This window comes from Blastomyces gilchristii (genome assembly GCF_000003855.2).
Source record: "Blastomyces gilchristii SLH14081 genomic scaffold supercont1.17, whole genome shotgun sequence".
In the NCBI taxonomy this organism is placed as follows: Eukaryota; Fungi; Ascomycota; class Eurotiomycetes; order Onygenales; family Ajellomycetaceae; genus Blastomyces; species Blastomyces gilchristii.
Window position 1 is genome coordinate 505,721 of NW_003101666.1, and position 17,414 is coordinate 523,134.

Below are 17,414 nucleotides of genomic sequence, written 5' to 3' on the forward strand. Positions count from 1 at the left end.
AGAAGCAAGAACGAAACTGGCAAAAATATGAGAAGTTGAGATCACTGATAGAATACAGCATGACCTGGCTTTATGTGATGGTGTTGAATCACCATGGGCCAAACAACATCAAAGCAGAGAAAGAATTTTGTGGGGCCTTTTGACTCCATAGGGATCGGGATTGTCCCGATATGCTAGACATATATATATAGATATAGATATATGTATATTTATATACGCATACGTTATATTGAAGTGTGCGTATAACCATCAACAGACGTTATGCGGCAGCTCTATCATGAGGAGCTGCGCGTTTGTGTGAAATTATTAAAGGGAGGACGATGGACCCTCATCAAAAGAGATATCAAATGTCGTGATGTTGTTCATAAACACATCTGTTCGGAGAAAAAAAAAAAAAAAAAAAAAAAAAAAAAAAAAAAGAGAGAGAGAGAGAGAGAGAGAGCATCGTGCAACATGCTCCCTTCAAAGCTTGGCATAGAAATGCGCCTTCTGGCCATCCTGGTTTGGACCCCCTTTACCCCAGAAAATGAAATTCTCTCCCTAGGTAGGTACGGTACGGGTGGGTTGCAGGTGGGACTCTTACTCCGTGGGGTAACTAAAGATTCAGGCATACGCGCCCCTTGACGGTAGTTAAACCCTTTCCAGCAAAGCTCGGGCCTTGGCAATTTTAATTGCAGCTTTGGGAGGGAGCAAACGAAACAGACAGAGAGTTATCAAACATTTTCTATTTTTATTCTCAATCTTCCATCTTCCTGTCCAGTCGGGAAGTCCATAAATGAAGTGAATAACCATGTTTCCCCCCTTTGCCGTTTGTTGTTAGCCGGGAGTTACGTTTCACAGGGGAACAAAAGAGGCTCCCTGCAGAGCCCCTTATAGATCCCTCTTGTCGAGCAGCCTGTTGGTCATCATGTATGTATTATTGAAATGAACGAACTGCTGCCAGGCCAGATTGTCCCTTTCACGTGTGATATCCAGCCTCGGTTGTTACTCATTCTCGACATTATGCCATACGCTCTTGGCCGTCAACGCCGCTTCGTTGAACTCGCGCAAATAAGGTAACGTCGGTAAAAACATGGCTTGAGGTTGCAAAGAAATTCATTTCTCCCTGAAAGCCAAATTGGGACACGGCAAGGGAGTGAAAAACTTGAGGTCATTCGTGCTCCTTCCCCGCCAACGCGGTGTTGTTTTTCACTCCTCTGACTGAACTGGGCTTCTAGTTAGTTCAAAATATTGATAGAGAGGTGTATCATCGGCTGAAACTCTAATCAGGGAGAAGAAAATACGCTGGTAAGCCATGGGGGTCTGTGAAACACAAGCTTTGGGTGTAACAACTTGCTGCCCATCATTGGTTTCAAGATGATCTCTGGTGGTAACAAAGTTTTGTACCTGCCGATCTTTTGCTAGATTTTGCAAGTTTTGTCGGTCACAAAATAGGTATAAAACGCCCGGATGGGAACCTGGCAGATAATAACCAACGCTGAGAAAATATTTGAATATCCCTTCAAAGGCTGACTTGCAAAATGTCATTGAACTTATCGGCGGAATATATGTTTCCCCAAGGTAGAGAGCTATGCAGCGACGGGGTTTTGGAAGCGTACTCCCCGTATTGGTGTTCTGCCAAGCCCCATCCTTGTTTAGAAACGGCCTGCATTTGGACAGCTTGGGATCTTTTTGGTTGAAGATCCAGGGACTGACTGGCTGGTTCAAAATCTCTCTATTCCCTTCCAACAAATGTCTGTTTGTCTCACAGTGATTTTCCAGATCGTCTATCATCCTCTGCTGGCCAGTTCCTGGGAGCAAGCACACACCATCCTGTGGCACGACATTTTGACTCGAATGGATTAAACCACGCTTCGAGTCAAGCATTGACGGCGCTAAATGGTGGAATCTAAGCCTAAAGTAGAAGAACTATTAAACGCGCCGAAACATCAAGGAGCCAAGTCCGGAGTATGGGGAGCAGGAACCTCAATTCCCAGTTCTAGTAACTACTGTACTCCGTACTCCGTAGTCCCTGCGGTCATTCATGCACAACACCGTTGTTTGTTTTTCTTCCTCCGTTCAAAGATCAAGATTTGCAAGCTGGCTTCTCTCTCCAAGGGTCTGCTCGCCAACAAGACCAGCATGAGGAGGAGGGCGGCCAACAAAAAGGTCAGGTCAAAGGCAGGAAAGGACGTGGCGGTTTGGAATCAGGGCCTGTGCTTAGAAGTGGTCGTCGATCAAGCGAGTTGGTCGCAGAACAAGGTTGCACGCTTGGGAGCAACGTTACATTGCCACTAAGGATAAGAGCTTTCAGATGGCGCATTGGCGCATTAGCGCGTTGGCGGACTTGGTTTGGGGTTGGGGGGTCGAGCTTGGCAGGAAACAGCAAGGCAAGGGAGAGGAATTGGAGAGAGCATTTGCCATGCCATGGGAGATTGATTACGGAGTACATTACGGAGTACATGTAATGTACTCCGTAGTCTGACAAGAATAATGAAGGAGATATTGATATGATATGCGGAAGAAAGAAGAGGGAGTCCAGTCCGCATTGGGAATATATTTACAAAGTAATGTCCGGTGTACTGTACATAAGGAACCTGTTAGGTTACTAGTTAACTACACATTGCACTGTCCACGGGTAACCTAGGGACATGGTCTGTGCGAGACACAGTACCAAAACATATCAAATACGCGCTCGATACAGCCCGCGGTCAGATTAATACGATACGGGTTCTGCGATTACAACGTATCAGACAGTTTCCCAGCTGTCCAGGTATTGTCGGTATTGTAAAGGGGGGGGGGGTGTGGGTGGGAAGGTAAGAAGAAAGAAGAAAGAAGAAAGAAGAAAGAAGCTGTGTGTTAGACCTGATCCCATCGAGCAGAGATAGTTATCTCATATCTCGAGGCCCCCGTCAGTACGTTGCGTGTACGTTGTAACTACGCTGCGTACTAACTACTAGTTATCTCGTTAGTGGCTGCCACTCGCTGCCTAGTAGTAGTGGCCAACCTGGGACCCGCCCGGCCGGAGCGTTGCAGAGAAGGAAGTCAGAGCGAGCCCACACACATCTTCTCTCCCAATCTCCCAATCTCCTCCTAACCTCCCACCCTCCCCCTCCCCGCCAGCGAAGTTGACTGCTGCTGGACCCTGGGATACCTGGATAGGTGACCAGGAACGTTACAACGAGGCGATCCCACACACCCGTGAATCCCCCCCCCCCTTGTATAATTGCCGATTCCCGTGGCGGTGGCTCGAATGTTTCGGAGGCCCGCTATCAGCTTGTCTCCGACATCCTGGGTTGCTTGGTCCCGGCTGTCTTCCCAATCCCCAGTACCATAGTATGCACGCAATCAACAGGTACATCCACCACGCTGTCGCCAGTAGTAGGGAGTGTGTCCTTTCAGCCTGAATTCAACCCTGGACGAGGGTTCAGAATAGAGAGTCACCACGGATTCCACCCTGGATGTCACCTTCTTTTAGCCTCGCTCCACCCCGCCGCATGACGCTGTTGCGGTGGGAAGCCCAAAGCTCCCGCTACCAACGCGAGCATCAACCCGCAGGCAGCTTGCTTGCTGTCACCTGTGTGACTCCAACGCGACAAGCTTCCTACTTCAGAACTTGTTCCAAATCGACAATAGTTAACGAACACTCGAAATCTCCCCCCCAAATCAAACTGCTCTCTAGCACCGCTAATCCTCTGCCAACACAGCTGGCACATGGAGCTGTTCCTGGGACCGAGTGATCCCGGAGCCCTTTCGTTGATACAGTAGCTATCCCTCCTGTCCAGCCTGTGCCTCTCTCGCCGAACCCCCAGGCAGGAAATTCGGCAGGTCTGTCTTTTCCCTGTCCAGAGAAACCTGTTGCGGTACGTCCGGTGCCTCCGCAGTAGTGTGCGCGCATCGTTTCACCCCCAGGTACCACCGTCAGAAAGCCACCTTCCCCAGCCTAATAGATCGGGGTTGCTCGTGTCCCTCCTCCACGCACTTTTCTCCGGGTTTGCCAGACTGGGTACTCTCTCCTCTCTCTCCCCTTTTTTTTGTTTTCTGGGGGAAATTTTCTATTTTTGTCGATTTGATTTGATTTGATTTTTCGATTTTTACTTTCTTCAGCTATCGTTTTTACCTTTGCCTATTTTATGCGATCTGAGACTTAGAGGTGACTCAATTCAGTAACTCTCCCGCCTCCTGATCCCCTTCAGGGTGGATAGTCGCATCCCAGTGGTGAAGGGATTGCCGGGCCAAAGATCAAATCGTTGGGTTTCCTGCGGGGGGGGGGGGAAGGAGTACAACAATAACATAAGATACACAAAGGGAGGCATACAGAAGAGCCCCGTCGAAACAGAAACAAGGCCAGTGCCAGTGCCAAGCAGGAAAGGTAAATTCCGGAAGGAGCGCGCGATACAAAGGGCCAAAATAAACAGCATAAACCAGGCAAAGCGGAGCAAATAGCGCCTGCAACGCTGCCTGTCGACGTTTTATTTTTATTGCCCAGAAAATCCGACTTCACTGTCGCACTCGACTGTCGTTGCTGGCTGGTTTAAATTTGTACTTCCCTTTTTATTTTTATTTTCAAAAAAAAAAGTCGCTGCGCATATTTGGCGGGAAAAAATAGAAGGGCTGGCAGGGGGACCTTTACTCTTCTGGAAGGTATCAGGTACCTACCTACCTGGGTTCAACCACTCGAAAGGCCGCTGCAAGGTACTCCCAGATACAACTTTAGAAATCTGCTCTTCCTCAGGCGTTTCTATAGTATATATCTACGAGCCACTCCGCCCCTTCCCGCGGTTCGAGAAACTACTGCTACATCCGGATAGAGTATCGCCTTATTTGTCCCGCCTTTTGTTCCGCTCTCTTTAATAATAATTATATCTCCCCGCCCATCTTCATCCTCCGCGTTACAGTGCTGTTGTTGCTTGAGACATTCTTTAAAAGGCATAACAACCGCGCTTGACGACAGCCACCCGTTTCACGAGTGCCAAAGGTCGTTCATTTATACGCCCAACAAAAACCAAAAGCTGATCTTGAGGGCAGAAAAATGTGTTCAGGCTTTTGAAACTGGTTATATGAGCTGTACCTGAGCTCTTATCGTGGCCCTTTTGGAAATCCGTTCTCCGGCTTGCATCCAGTATATAAAATAATATACACCCAGTGCCACTTATCGATCATCTATCTCAACCCTCATTCCTTCAACTAAAGAGTGCCATTGGAGGGCATACCAATATACCTCTTTTTCCCACGATGGCAGACGCACTTGCAAAGATGAACCGCCGCATGCGGGCCTTCTTCCACAACATCATGACGCTCTTGAAGCGCATGATGATGATCCCTTCGCGGGCAGGGGATGCATCCGTCGCGAGGCAAGAGTCCTTCAGCAGCTCCAAACGACGCCGCCGGTCGCTCGATGATTTGTCGCAAGAGGTGGATCGCCTTTTCACAGGACACCTGGGCGTTTCGAACCTGCTCTCCATGTCGAAAAAGATCCGAGCTCAGATCGACATAGGTGCGAAGACTAGTCCAGTCTGCATGTTGCCATCGTTCAACCATACGCTACCCACTGGAAAGGAGTCCGGAACGTACATCGCCATGGATCTAGGAGGTTCGACTTTCCGAGTTGCCCTTGTTGAACTTTCAGGAGGTGGGAAAATGAGGATTGTGCGTATGACTTCTTCTGTGATTGATGAGACTGTGAAGAAGCTGGAGGGGAAGGCTTTCTTTGTATGGATGGCGGGAAAGATCGAGGAGATGTTAAGTGCCGGCGAGGAGAAGTATGGTATGGAATCGGAACCCTTGCCAATGGGACTATCGTGGTCGTTCCCGATCGACCAAACCTCGATACGTAGTGGGCGTGTCATTGCAATGGGGAAGGGATTCCTGTGTTCTAACGGCACTGTGGGTGACGACCTGAGCGAGTTGATTATGGAGGCTTGTAGGCAGCGGAATCTTAATGTTCGCATTGACGCGATCATTAATGATAGCTCCTCGACACTCCTCTCGCGGGCATACGAGGACACATCGACCCGAGTCTCTTTGATATTGGGAACTGGTACCAATGCTGCCATCCATTACCCAGTCCATGCCATAGGGCTGGACAAGTTTGGAACTCGGCCAGCTGAATGGTTTGCTCAAGCGGATCATGTCATTGTCAACACCGAGCTCAGCATGTTTGGCGGTGGTGGGGTTTTGCCAACTACGAGATGGGATGATGTCCTCAACCAGACACATATAAAGCCTGATTACCAACCCCTGGAATATATGTGCACAGGGCGATATCTCGGCGAGATCGTGCGTCTCATCGCAGCCGAAGCGGTGAAGACAGCAGGCCTGTTTGGAGGTACTCTTCCAGAATCCCTCCAAGTCCCATACACGTTCGACACCAGCATCGCCGCGTTCATCCAAGCAGACACCTCTCCCTCCTTAGCGTCTTCATCCGCCTACCTCCAAAAACACCATACTTTCGCCACTGCCCCATCTCAAGCGGACCTCTTATTCCTTAAACAAATATGCACCTCCGTCACACGAAGAGCAGCCGCCTATCTCGCCGCAGCCATCCATGCCTTATGGTGTCTACGAAATTCTAGCGAAGCTCCCGCCCTCCCGCCAACGCCAGACTCCGTCACATCCTCCTCTACATCAAACGACAACGGCAACGGCGATGTCAATTCAGAGATGCCATCCGACCTAAACAAGAAGCGCACCAACAACACCAACACCACCAGCACGACCACTGCCACCGCCACCAGCGACTACAACGTCACGATCGCTTGCGACGGTTCCGTCATCAACAAATACCCGGGTTTCCATGACCAGTGCCAACAATTCCTCAACGACCTGACTCTCGAACGAGATCCTTCACAGCCCTCCCGCCCCATCTCCCCACCAGACTCAGCCACAACATCACCTTCCAAGCAGGCAATCACCACTGTAATAACTTCGTCGCCATCCATCACGCTTGAAAGAGCCAATGAGAGCGCTATCTTTGGTGCTGCGGTTGCGGTTGCTGTTGCTGTTTCAGAACATTAGACTTTTTGCGTTCTTGCGTTTTTGCTATTTTGTTTTCATTTGAGATCATTTTTATTATTAGAGAGTTTCTTCTTTTCGAAAAGAAAACACACCTCCTTTTTTTCACACCCTTTTTTTCACACCCTTTTTTTCACACCCTTTTTTTCTCCCCCTTTAGCCCCTTCATCTAGTCAGGATGGGAACGTACTCTAAAATGATGAATTCAGATCAATACCAAGACCAGGTTGAGGATTGTGTTTTTTACCAACCAACTTCCTCCTTCTCTATCGCCTTGATTTTAATTCTGATTTTTGTAGGCAATCCCCCCTTACTCTACACCTCCCTTACCCCCACGGCCCCCACGGCCCACACCCCCACATTTTCTTGTCGAGAGCGATTCAGATATTTTTTATGTATTGTATATATTTATCTTATATTCTTCTTTTTCTACATCTCAATTCTCAACCCCAGTAGCCTATTATTTTATCACCCCAGTTTGTCCCGGTTTTGCTGAACCTCGCAGCCAATCCCGTCCTCATCATCGTCCCCCACCATTCTATTTTCCGTAGCTATACATACCTTCTTCTCTTCTCCCTCCTTTGTTGCATCATACACTGTTACCTTTCACTTCTACCTCATTATGTTTCACTTCTCACATGTCCAGTTGCATCTGCAAAACAAAAATGTGAGTGTCAGTGTTTAATTCACTGGTTTTTTTTTTTTTTTTTTTTTTTTTTCCCTCTTCAGGCGGGACCCCGGACGGGCTGGAATTGCATGAAACATACATATCTCTTTTCTACCTTTTACCTTCTGTGGTTTATGTGTTATTTCAACTCTGGATTTCTGTACCTGTTTCACTTGTGTTTTACTTGCTATCAATTGCATTAGTCGGATTTCTAAAGAAAGAAAGAAAGAAAGAGAGAAAAGAAATAAATACATGAAGTTCTTATTTCTCTGGCTGTGTCGTGCATTTTATTCTCTTTTTCTTTCTTTCTTTCTTTCTTTCTTTGTTCTCTCTCCTTACTTATTTCTTTTATATTCAATAGGTTTTATTACATACAGGTGTTCTGACTTGTTTTTCCACTTTTACTCTGTCTCACTTCACTGATTGCTAATTTAGTAGAAATATAACAAGCTCTGATTCTAACCACATCAATTAAAAACTATTGATTTTTCTTCTGTTGCTATTGCTGCTGCTATTGTCATTATTATTATTGTTATTATTATTATTACAAAGCATCAAACGCTCGCTTACACTCGCTTTGCTGCTTGCGCAGCCCCTGCTACCAGTTCCACCCTCTACCCCTACCCCCCTTACCACTCCTTCCACCCTTACAACCACTTCCACCCCTTCCACCACCACCGCCTCTACCGCCTCCACCACTCTCTTCCACCCCATATCACCTCTATCACCATTATCAGATTAATCAGAGCTGTATAGGCTGCAGAGCTGGCTGTTCAATCCCATTCATGAATTCAAAGAAGTGCACATGACATCACATGAGATCATGTTACAGGGCATTTAGCAGCACATGCCATGAACACAGAGATCAAAAAATGAACATAGAGAAGAGTATAAGAAATGTAAATACTGTAGAGAATGTATGAAAAGAGCAGAATGGAAAAAAGAATGAAGATTTCCAAGATTGATCTGAGCTGTATGAGCTGAAGCATTCAAATATTTTGTCACATTACAGCATTTTTTGCATGAAAAAGTTGGTTTCTCTATAATAAATAGAGAGATTATTCTTATTCTTATTCTTATTCTTACTTATTCTTATTCTTCTTCTTCTTCTTATTATTATTATTTACATTTCCCCCCTGCTTTTTGCATTGAAATAAAATGAAATAAAATGAGATAAACTCAGTCTCTCTTCATTCTGAATTGGTGTGAGTAGTAGTAGTAGTGATAGTAGATAGTCATGGCTGAGAAGAGAATAGAACATAACACAGTTGTTTAATTAAATAGAGAACTCTGTGTGAAGAGAGAGAAGAGCTGTATATACACTTAAGTCTGTCTTCAGCTTTCAGTTAAAGACTGAAGGAGCAGTGTATTTTGTAAATATTGTACAGTATATAGCAGAGTGTAGATTAACTTAGTACTGACAATGTGTGTAAACTATAATTACTATCTATATATTGATTGATGTTAGAGAGTATTAATATTATTATTCTTTCACTGATCACTGTTCATGTAATTTAAAACTTTTCTTTAATAGATATTCTTATTTCTTTTAACTGAAACCTGATGAGTATATATATACTTGAGAGTTAACTCATTTATTAAAATTTCTCTGATTGCACTGTTTTTATTCATTTATTTATTCATTCATCCATCTGTTAAATCTTAAAAAATATCTGCAAAAAGACCTGATCAGCTGAAAAGAGATTATACAGACACATGTGTACTCATTCATCAGTTCTCATCTCTCATAGATTGCAAGAGATAAATATCTCTCTCTGTAAAACTCAATTGAATAATTGATAAATTTGACAATAGACGAATCTGAGCAAAGTTTGACGAAGTACTTTGACTTTCTTAAGTCTGAATTGAGCTTTGAATAGAGGGCTTGTTTGAGGCGTGCGCCTGGGTGCATATAGCAAAGTGGGTAGATAGATATATTCATGTCTCATTTCTCTAAGATAGGGGGGGTACGCCCTCTGATATATACAAGTAAACATGCCCATTGCGATCATAGAAGGAGCGATTGCAAGTTGCAATCATAGAAGTAGCGATCGCGGGGTTACAATAGGAAAGAAGATAATAGGGCCCTAAGTGTGGGCGGAAGAAGGAAGGAATGGGGCAGAGAGGGTGGAGCGGAAGGTTAGGTAGGGGGTGGAAGCCAGGGGCTTCCGCCACATTGTCTATGAGTTGAGCTCATAGACAATTTTTAGAGTTGATATCTAGTTAATAGAGATGTGAGTGAGTGAGTGAACAGATAGAAAAAGAAAAAGAAACAGATATCATGCTTTTTCATATTAAAAGAATATAGTTTTGATAACACTTCATCTATTGTTAAATTCATATTCATGGAGGGGGAAAAAATAATAATAATAATAATGATAATAATGAATCAACATTTAGCATGTAAAAAAATATCACTTCCTTCTAACACATAAAGAACAAAGCATCAGATCATTTCATTTCCCATTTCCCATTTCCCATTTCATTGCTTCAGTGAAACCTTAGCACCATGGTGGCTGGCACATGTGATGGTGATCCACTCAGCCCATGGCTCTGGATCGCGCGATTCGATAGAGCGGAAATGCTGCATTAGCCGGATTGTGGTGTATGATGCTTCTGCGAGGGCGAATTGTTCTATATTTTTTGGTTTGTTAGAAAGGGGGGTTTTGAAAAAGCCCATCACATTGAAAGAAGCATTCGGGTGAACGGATGGATGGCAGGGGGTTTTCAAAGCGCAAAATGGGGGTGTTAGTGAGGAAGGAAGGTAGAAAACTTACGACCAAGACAAATCCTCGGCCCACCATTAAACGGCAAATACTCCCACCCAGGCCTTAATGATTCCCATCGCTCCGGTTTGAATTCAGCAGCGTCGGGCCCATAGATGTCTTCGCGTCTATGCATGCTGTAGACGCTGTAGGCGAGCGTCGTGCCCTTTTTGACAAGAATCGGCGATTTGCCGTCCAGTCCACCACCACGGGGGAGGATAGTGTCGCGGATGGCGGCGCGGGCGTTAAATGGGACGACGGGCCAGAGTCGGAGAGCTGGGAAGGGGCGGGGAAAAATGTTAGGTGGCAAAAAAGAAAAAAAAAAAAAAAAGGTTTGGGGGGGGGGGGGGATGGGTTTGGCAGGGGGTTTATAAAGGGTTTGCTTGGTATAGGAATTTTTGCGCGAGACTCACCTTCGTTAAGCACGTATTTGAGATATTTCATATTTTTCATTTCTTCGAATGTAGGCTTTCTTCCGTTGAGTTCGTCAACTTCCACGCGGAGTTTGCTCCACACATCTGGGCGTTTGGAAATGATGTTCCAGACATTCGCTAGAAGACTCGCTGTGGTATCGCGGCCCGCAAGCAAGATGTTCAGGGTTTCGGAACGGAGAGCAATAGGGTCTTGAGTCTGCTTCGCCAGTTCTTGCAGGAATACGTAGCGGCCCTTTTCCTGTACAGGGAGGCGTCCTGCCTTTTCATCCCTGAAATGCTCAAGCGCCTTCATCACATACCGATCCGCAAAATCATGAATCAGCTTCTGATCCCTTTCAAAGCGTTTGTCGGTCTTGAAATATCTGTCGAGGAGTCCGAATCGTAGGGAGTTGCCAATTTCTGTCGTGCAGTACGTGAAGGCCTCGCCGAAATTTTCTCCGGTGAGAGGACTAGTACTTTTATGAAGAGTGTCAGCCGACTCTCCGAACAAGAACTCGGTTGCAGTATCTACGGTCAGGTGAAAGAACAGTGGCTGGAGGTCAACGGTAGATCCATCGGTCGGGACCACCTGGATAAGGCTTTGGATATGTCGTTCGAAAATAGCAAGGTCAGCGACCTGAGCGCGGTTGAAATTTGGACGCAGCATGGTTCTCGAGTGCTCCCATTGGGGACCGTCTGTGGTGAATATGCCATGGCCAAAAACGCCATGGAAAGCCTGTTTTCTAAGGGCGTTGATATGGTAATCTGCGAACTTGAGGGATAATACGGTCTTAATGTTCTCAGGTTCGCAAGTAGAAATTGCTTTACAAAGAGAGTTAGATGCTATGAATAACCTAGATAACTATAGGATACATATTTGTGGCAATAGGACTTACCGGGTATTCCGATACTGTTCAGCGAGTAGGTATTTCCAACAGTCTTGAAGCGTTTCTGGGCTTCTTGGAGGAGGATATTCTTCTTCTTATGTCTGCTAGCTTTAATAGCGAGATCCAGTCCAAGAATAGGATCTTTGTGTGGATATGCAGGAGGTGGTCTGCATGCATTCTCCTTGGCTAGTTTACGGCGAGCAGCACCAACGGTTAAGTAAAGGTGTATTTGATATAGGCCGAAGAAGGCCAGACCTCCGAATAGGAGGTGTATCAAGGACAACATTGTGGATGTTGTCGCGCAAGATTGTACGATTGCGCGATTGTACGGAAATCTGCTGTTCTGTGCACCGAATCGCTGTTTGATAGACCCCTCGATCCAGGGCCGAGTGCACGGTTATAGATTTACTGTGAGACGAGCTGTGTAAGTGGTGATCTTTCCAACGTTGCATACTCTGACATACATACATACATGTACATGTACATGTACAGGGACACACATCCGCAACAAATGAATAGTTAAACCAAAGAAACACCATCAAAGGGCATTGTTGCAGGGCATGATAGGGCTCATTACTTACTTTGTTTAATCAATCAACGTCAACCAAAGCGATGCGGCGTTGAGGAACAACAAGGAGGAAGCTCCAGGATATATTTATAGTACCTCCACAAAGCGAGCTATGTAGATATCTAGACTGATAATTTTTGAGCAGAACTGGAAAAAGGCCAAAGAAATGTGGGATTCATGCTCTATTTCCGGGAATTTTGGGCCCCAGACGATGCTTGGGGAATAATGCACATTGGTCCAGCCAACCCGCAGCGGGCGATACCTAAGTTTAGCGGTTCGATCTGCGCATAGAGTTTGCTACATAAGTTACTATGTAGGTACTCTACCAACAGACTCGCCGGACGCTCAAAGCACACAACCCAACCGGCGACAGCAGCGTCAAAACAACCTAGGTTCGATATCGATTTGCCGGCCTGGGATTGCATGCGTGGGCGGGGAACGGGCTCGGCGTATTTGTCCATGCCATGCACCACAGCAGCAGTGGTTCAGCGAATCCCATCTAGACATTTCCGGGGCAAAGTAACTAGTTTTTCTAGAAATTCGACGCTTTTGCTGCCCGCCTAAGTCGTCTGGTTGGTGGTCGGCCCCAGCTAGACAGCGCCACCTCGCGTGGGCTTCCAGACATGATGACCACTCTGGCTAACACGGGGGGCAACTTGCAAGCAAGCAAATGATTTCATTTCTTGGAAATTCCCCCGCGTGTCCTTGCCCGAAGAAGTGCTCCACCAAGGCGATCAACCGGCGCTCTTTTTAAGGTGCAATAATGGGGTAAAAGTCACCCCGCACGCCGAGTCCAAGTATCCGAGTTGCCAACATCAGGTCGCACATGAAAAAGGAAGAAAGATATTAGTTAACTACCCGGAAGGTCGGCGAGTAAGAGGGGAAAAAACCGCGGATATTTTCTAGTTTCGCAGTCAGAATGCTAGGCTTAGAGGCTATTCTTGGATAGTTATCCCTTTTAACGATGGAACCTCGGTTTCAAGGGAACACGATCGGGAGAGCTCTTTGCTCATTTTGATACGATGCTCTCGTTATGCAACCGTTAGTTGATGTGTGAATCGAGCAATAGGAGAACACATCTCGCTCATCCACACGATTCACGAGAGGTTAAGCTTAACCCAGCCAAGCCACTACCGCTAACAGCATAGTTACGCTAACTCTATTCCCAAATTACCGGGGCTGTAACTACAGACTGTACAACGAGTATCTCCGTGAAGAGGGCATAAAATTCCCTGACAGGATTGACGCTTGTCTGGGGGCTATGTCGAACTAGCTAGCTACCATTGGTTGAGAACCCTCCTGAATAACTACCCCGAATCAGTTCAAACCATGCAAGTTTCAGCGGTTGACACGATCGTTCAAATAATTATGTGCATATTTAACTCCTCATCTACCTCGGCCCACCAGCTCAACAGCTGCGGGATGGCCAACTGACTGGATTTACGCTGCGTATGGGGTCACCTATTGGATAGGCATCTTTACATCAGGGTTGCGTTGGATCTGGTTCTTTGGGAATAATGCGCCTGCTAGCGAACCCAGGAGCCTGGGGAACCTTTCTTTCGAGATTGCGGACTCTCCCGAACCGGAGGCGCCGACTGGGCTTCCTACAATGGTTTGATCTTGCACAAAGATACTCTGTTCTCTGATGAGTCGTTAATGAAAGGAACACATCATCAAGAGCGTCGATTACCCTCTAAAACGGAGTTAAGGAAACATGGGAATCGAATAGGTTAAGGATGGAGTACCAATACAGTCATCCCCAAAACCTAATCATCCTTGAAGAATGCTCTTTTCTAAAAAAAAAAGAGAGAGAGAGAGAGAGAGAAAGAAAGAAAGAAAGAAATATAGCGCCTTTGGTTCGACCTAGACTTGAGATATGTTTCATTTTTCCGAATACGAATCTATTACGGATAACTACAAGCCAGCACTTGCTAACCTTCTACTTTTCTTCTCGTGAGGTTCTGTTGGGGACGGCTTTGGGTTGTTAGCATTTTACTCACTCGGTGAGTGAGTCGGTGGCCGACGCATTTTCTCTTTACGTAAATAATGAGGTTATCTGGCTCAGGGCTGGTTAAAAAGTTGTGTTTGACCAGCTACTTGAGCTAATTATGAGCAGTATAAATCTGGCACAGTCAACGATATATTGTATCTGGCTGAGGTTGAGGTATGTCATCATTCTTTCTAATCATGATCAATCTGCCCCTTCATAAGCACGAAACATTTATCTCTCGATTTCTAATAAGTAATAACGACGTGCGAACTACCTATTTTCGGTTTCCTGTGGCTTAACTACGAGAAACTACTGGTTGAAATACACCCTGAGCTTACATCTTCTCGTGGGGCTCAATGGATCAATTGTATTTTTGGCTGAAAAGAGAAAGCTGACCTCTATCTAGTTAAGTGTTTTACCACCCTCGATTTTTGGATCCTGTTCTCTCCGATATCAGCCCTAAAAACAATGGGACTTTCTCCTCTGTTACGGTCGGACTCACTGTCGTCTAGCTGACTGCAGCAGAAAAGGCGGAGCCATTGGCCACCTACAAGCAGCCCTCTGCTACATGTCGATGCGTAGGCTCATGGGCCGGATGGCTGGATACCAGAAGCCGGAGAGTATTGGGAATTTGGAATGCACAAGTAGGTAGAGCGTGACCGCAATTTCACAGAAATGTGCCCGATTTCCAATGACTTTTAGGCAACAGGCATTAGACAGTGTGGAATTGTACTGGGTGTCTAGGTTAAGGCATGCTGACACGTCGTTGTCGCTTTTAAACCCCTACACCTGGAAACTTTCTCAAATGGATTTCTGGAATGAGATGTTATTAACATTGGACCCTGGTGAGCGCCTGAATGATGGCGCGAAACTTGACCAGGGTCTGCTGGATATGGGTGTATGCTATTTAGCTGTACAACTCATGGGACTTTGGTGTAATATAAGGAGAACACAGGTTGGTATATAACTTGACCTAGAGACTTTTACGGAAAGATTTTCTATCCTACGCAACATCCTCCCGAACACCTTCAAGATATGGAAAGCGGCTAATGAAGACTGCACGGAAGACGGTTTTAAAGATGAATGCCGGCTCATTAGATGCCAACTAAGCAGTGCTACCCGCCAATTGCACTGACAGGCCCAGGCAACATTATGAACAGGATGCCTATTAGAGCTGTGCATCTTCCCTTGTTCTTGTTCCCTATGTGAGATGTTAACTTAGCTCTTTTTATCATTCTATCAATTGTTATTCCATCTAACCAGCCCAACTGTCATTGACCGGTGAGACCCGCAGATATTTGCTGATTTGCAGAGAGAGAGAGAGAGAGAGAAATTCCTCACAGCGCCCTGAATGGTAATTTCAAGGGTTAGAAAACCAGCTGTCTCATTGCTGGACAAGGTCCGTTTTGGCATAAGGAGGACCCCAACTGAAGGTGACTCAGTTCAAGGGGCTCACACAGTATATATGTTGGACAGACCCATGTCCAGTTCAGGACCCCGCATTTCAGCTTCATACTCTACAACAGACATTGCTCAAGGCGGGTTTTTACCCATCCTTCCCTCGGCAACGTTCGGCCATTTGACCTTGACTTGCTGCCCCACTCGAGCTGGACTTCGACAGGAGGACAACGAGCAGAAACGGGCCCAACTATCGAGCCTTTCAGCAAGGCAAACATGCCCGGATATACTCACTCGACATACTTACTCGGCCTCGCAAGTGTTGTGCTGGTGGGGCTAGCAATCGTCATTGGCACTTTCTTTGTGAAGCTGTACCATGCGCGCATGCTGCTAATTGACCGTCGAAGAAGCAGTCTGGTAAACTCCCACCCGTTGATTTTCATGTTCATATTTTCTGCTACTCAAGAGCATAGCTAAACTACTCTAAGCCCGTGGTTCCAGGCCATTCGTTTCGATTTGGCCATCTCTTTTTATCTCAAAGACATTTTTGACCGGCTTGCCAAGAGATGCCCACTATCAGTTTGGCCTCGCAACGATTGCTCGAGAGCAATTCTACGAGACGGGGGGCTTCTACATGGACCGCTGGCCGATGAGCGGTTTGTTCGTTATTGTAGTCTCACCTACGATCGGTATGGAGATTACCCAACAAAACCCCAGGCTTACATCTAACCGTCCTAAACAACTGTGTCGTTACCTCAAACCTACTACCGGCGGTCCCACCATTTTAGACATGGATGAAAAAGAATGGAAGCCATGGCGTGGAATCTATAACAAAGCATTTCACCGTGACCGAGTCATCTCTCTTGTGCCTTGCATGGTGGAAGAGGTATTAGTCTACGCCGAAACCTTTAGCGGAGACCGGAGATATGTGCTTTTTGGATCCGATCACGCTTCGTTTCACGATCGATATAATTGGGAAAACAAGCCTGTAGGCGTGTTTTTATTTATCCATTCATATCTTCCTCGAACTTAGCAGTGTCTAGGGATTTGCAAGAAACTGAAAGCTTCCTTATCGTTAGGTACTCAAGGAGGCTATAATGCTCTAACAGACGGCATGCTAAGGCAGATCTAGTGGCACTAGGTCCCAATGCAGCTGCTACAGCCATCGTCATCAGGGGAAATCCTCGCGTGATAAACAGCCTACAATACACACTTGCCGTCATTAGAGAATCGAGGCGTCTTTTCCCACCTGCAGGTGCTACCCGTGCGTGTAAGCGGGGCATCAGTGTAACAGATGATGCAGGCAACGTTTGCTCAACCGACGATGCTATCCTATAGATCCTGCACGTCGAAATGCAAACTTCAGAAAGTACTGGGTGAAACCCGGTGCTTTCTTACCGGAACGTTGGCTCGTTCTCCCTGACCATGAGTTACACCCTTCACCCGGCGCCTGGCGTCCCTTTAGAACACGGGCCGAGAAACTGCGTTGCCCGAACCCTAACACTTGTTGAAATGAGCATCATACTTGCATGTTTTTAGCTATGATGAGTGGGACGTCAAACATCCGGTGAGAGGGGGAAAGCACTACCAGGGTGAACGGGCGGAATCTAGTTGAAAGCGGAGCTGCACATCCAGCGAAGCAATATCCTTCTCATATTAAGCTAGCAAAATAGCATACCTGGTTTGCTCTCTTTAAATGTTGCTTTCCTACACGCGTCGCAGAGAGTTTTCTT

At 46.2% G+C, this 17,414-nt stretch overlaps 4 protein-coding genes across 4 annotated transcripts; 3 read left to right on the top strand and 1 right to left on the bottom strand.

Annotated features, from left to right (window-relative positions):
- The first annotated feature begins 760 nt into the window (after positions 1–760).
- BDBG_07035 (uncharacterized protein) lies at positions 761–2,394 on the top strand. Its single transcript, XM_031722914.1, has one exon. The coding sequence runs from the start codon at positions 1,879–1,881 to the stop codon at positions 2,275–2,277; it is 399 nt and encodes a 132-aa protein (XP_031579940.1). The 5' UTR covers positions 761–1,878; the 3' UTR covers positions 2,278–2,394.
- A 2,587-nt stretch (positions 2,395–4,981) lies between these two features.
- Positions 4,982–7,378, top strand: BDBG_07036 (hexokinase). Its single transcript, XM_002622479.2, has one exon. It carries the CDS (start codon positions 5,215–5,217, stop codon positions 6,994–6,996), a length of 1,782 nt encoding a protein of 593 aa, XP_002622525.1. The 5' UTR covers positions 4,982–5,214; the 3' UTR covers positions 6,997–7,378.
- Positions 7,379–10,010: 2,632 nt separating this feature from the next.
- BDBG_07037 (cytochrome P450 alkane hydroxylase) lies at positions 10,011–13,364 on the bottom strand. Its single transcript, XM_002622480.2, has 5 exons — positions 12,307–13,364; positions 11,735–12,133; positions 10,839–11,660; positions 10,438–10,701; positions 10,011–10,294 (listed from the first exon to the last, which is right to left on the bottom strand). The coding sequence occupies exons 2-5, from the start codon at positions 12,009–12,011 to the stop codon at positions 10,143–10,145; spliced, it is 1,515 nt and encodes a 504-aa protein (XP_002622526.1). The 5' UTR covers positions 12,012–12,133; positions 12,307–13,364; the 3' UTR covers positions 10,011–10,142.
- A 1,529-nt stretch (positions 13,365–14,893) lies between these two features.
- Positions 14,894–17,192, top strand: BDBG_17540 (uncharacterized protein; the record flags this gene model as incomplete). Its single annotated transcript, XM_031725235.1, has 7 exons — positions 14,894–14,927; positions 14,986–15,181; positions 15,760–16,098; positions 16,223–16,669; positions 16,718–16,760; positions 16,814–16,951; positions 17,020–17,192. Exons 1-7 carry the CDS (start codon positions 14,920–14,922, stop codon positions 17,190–17,192), a joined length of 1,344 nt encoding a protein of 447 aa, XP_031579941.1. The 5' UTR covers positions 14,894–14,919.
- Positions 17,193–17,414: the final 222 nt, after the last annotated feature.

What these genes read in the sequence shown, in the direction of transcription:
- BDBG_07037 (XM_002622480.2), bottom strand. Translation starts at nt 12,011, where the DNA reads ATGTTGTCCTTGATACACCTCCTATTCGGAGGTCTGGCCTTCTTCGGC. An exon ending in GAACAGTATCGGAATACCCG is followed by an intron (nt 11,661 to 11,734) that starts GTAAGTCCTATT and finishes CTCTTTGTAAAG; the next exon opens with CAATTTCTACTTGCGAACCT. An exon ending in GCCGAGGATTTGTCTTGGTC is followed by an intron (nt 10,295 to 10,437) that starts GTAAGTTTTCTA and finishes CAAAAAATATAG; the next exon opens with AACAATTCGCCCTCGCAGAA.
- BDBG_07035 (XM_031722914.1), top strand. Translation starts at nt 1,879, where the DNA reads ATGGTGGAATCTAAGCCTAAAGTAGAAGAACTATTAAACGCGCCGAAA.
- BDBG_07036 (XM_002622479.2), top strand. Translation starts at nt 5,215, where the DNA reads ATGGCAGACGCACTTGCAAAGATGAACCGCCGCATGCGGGCCTTCTTC.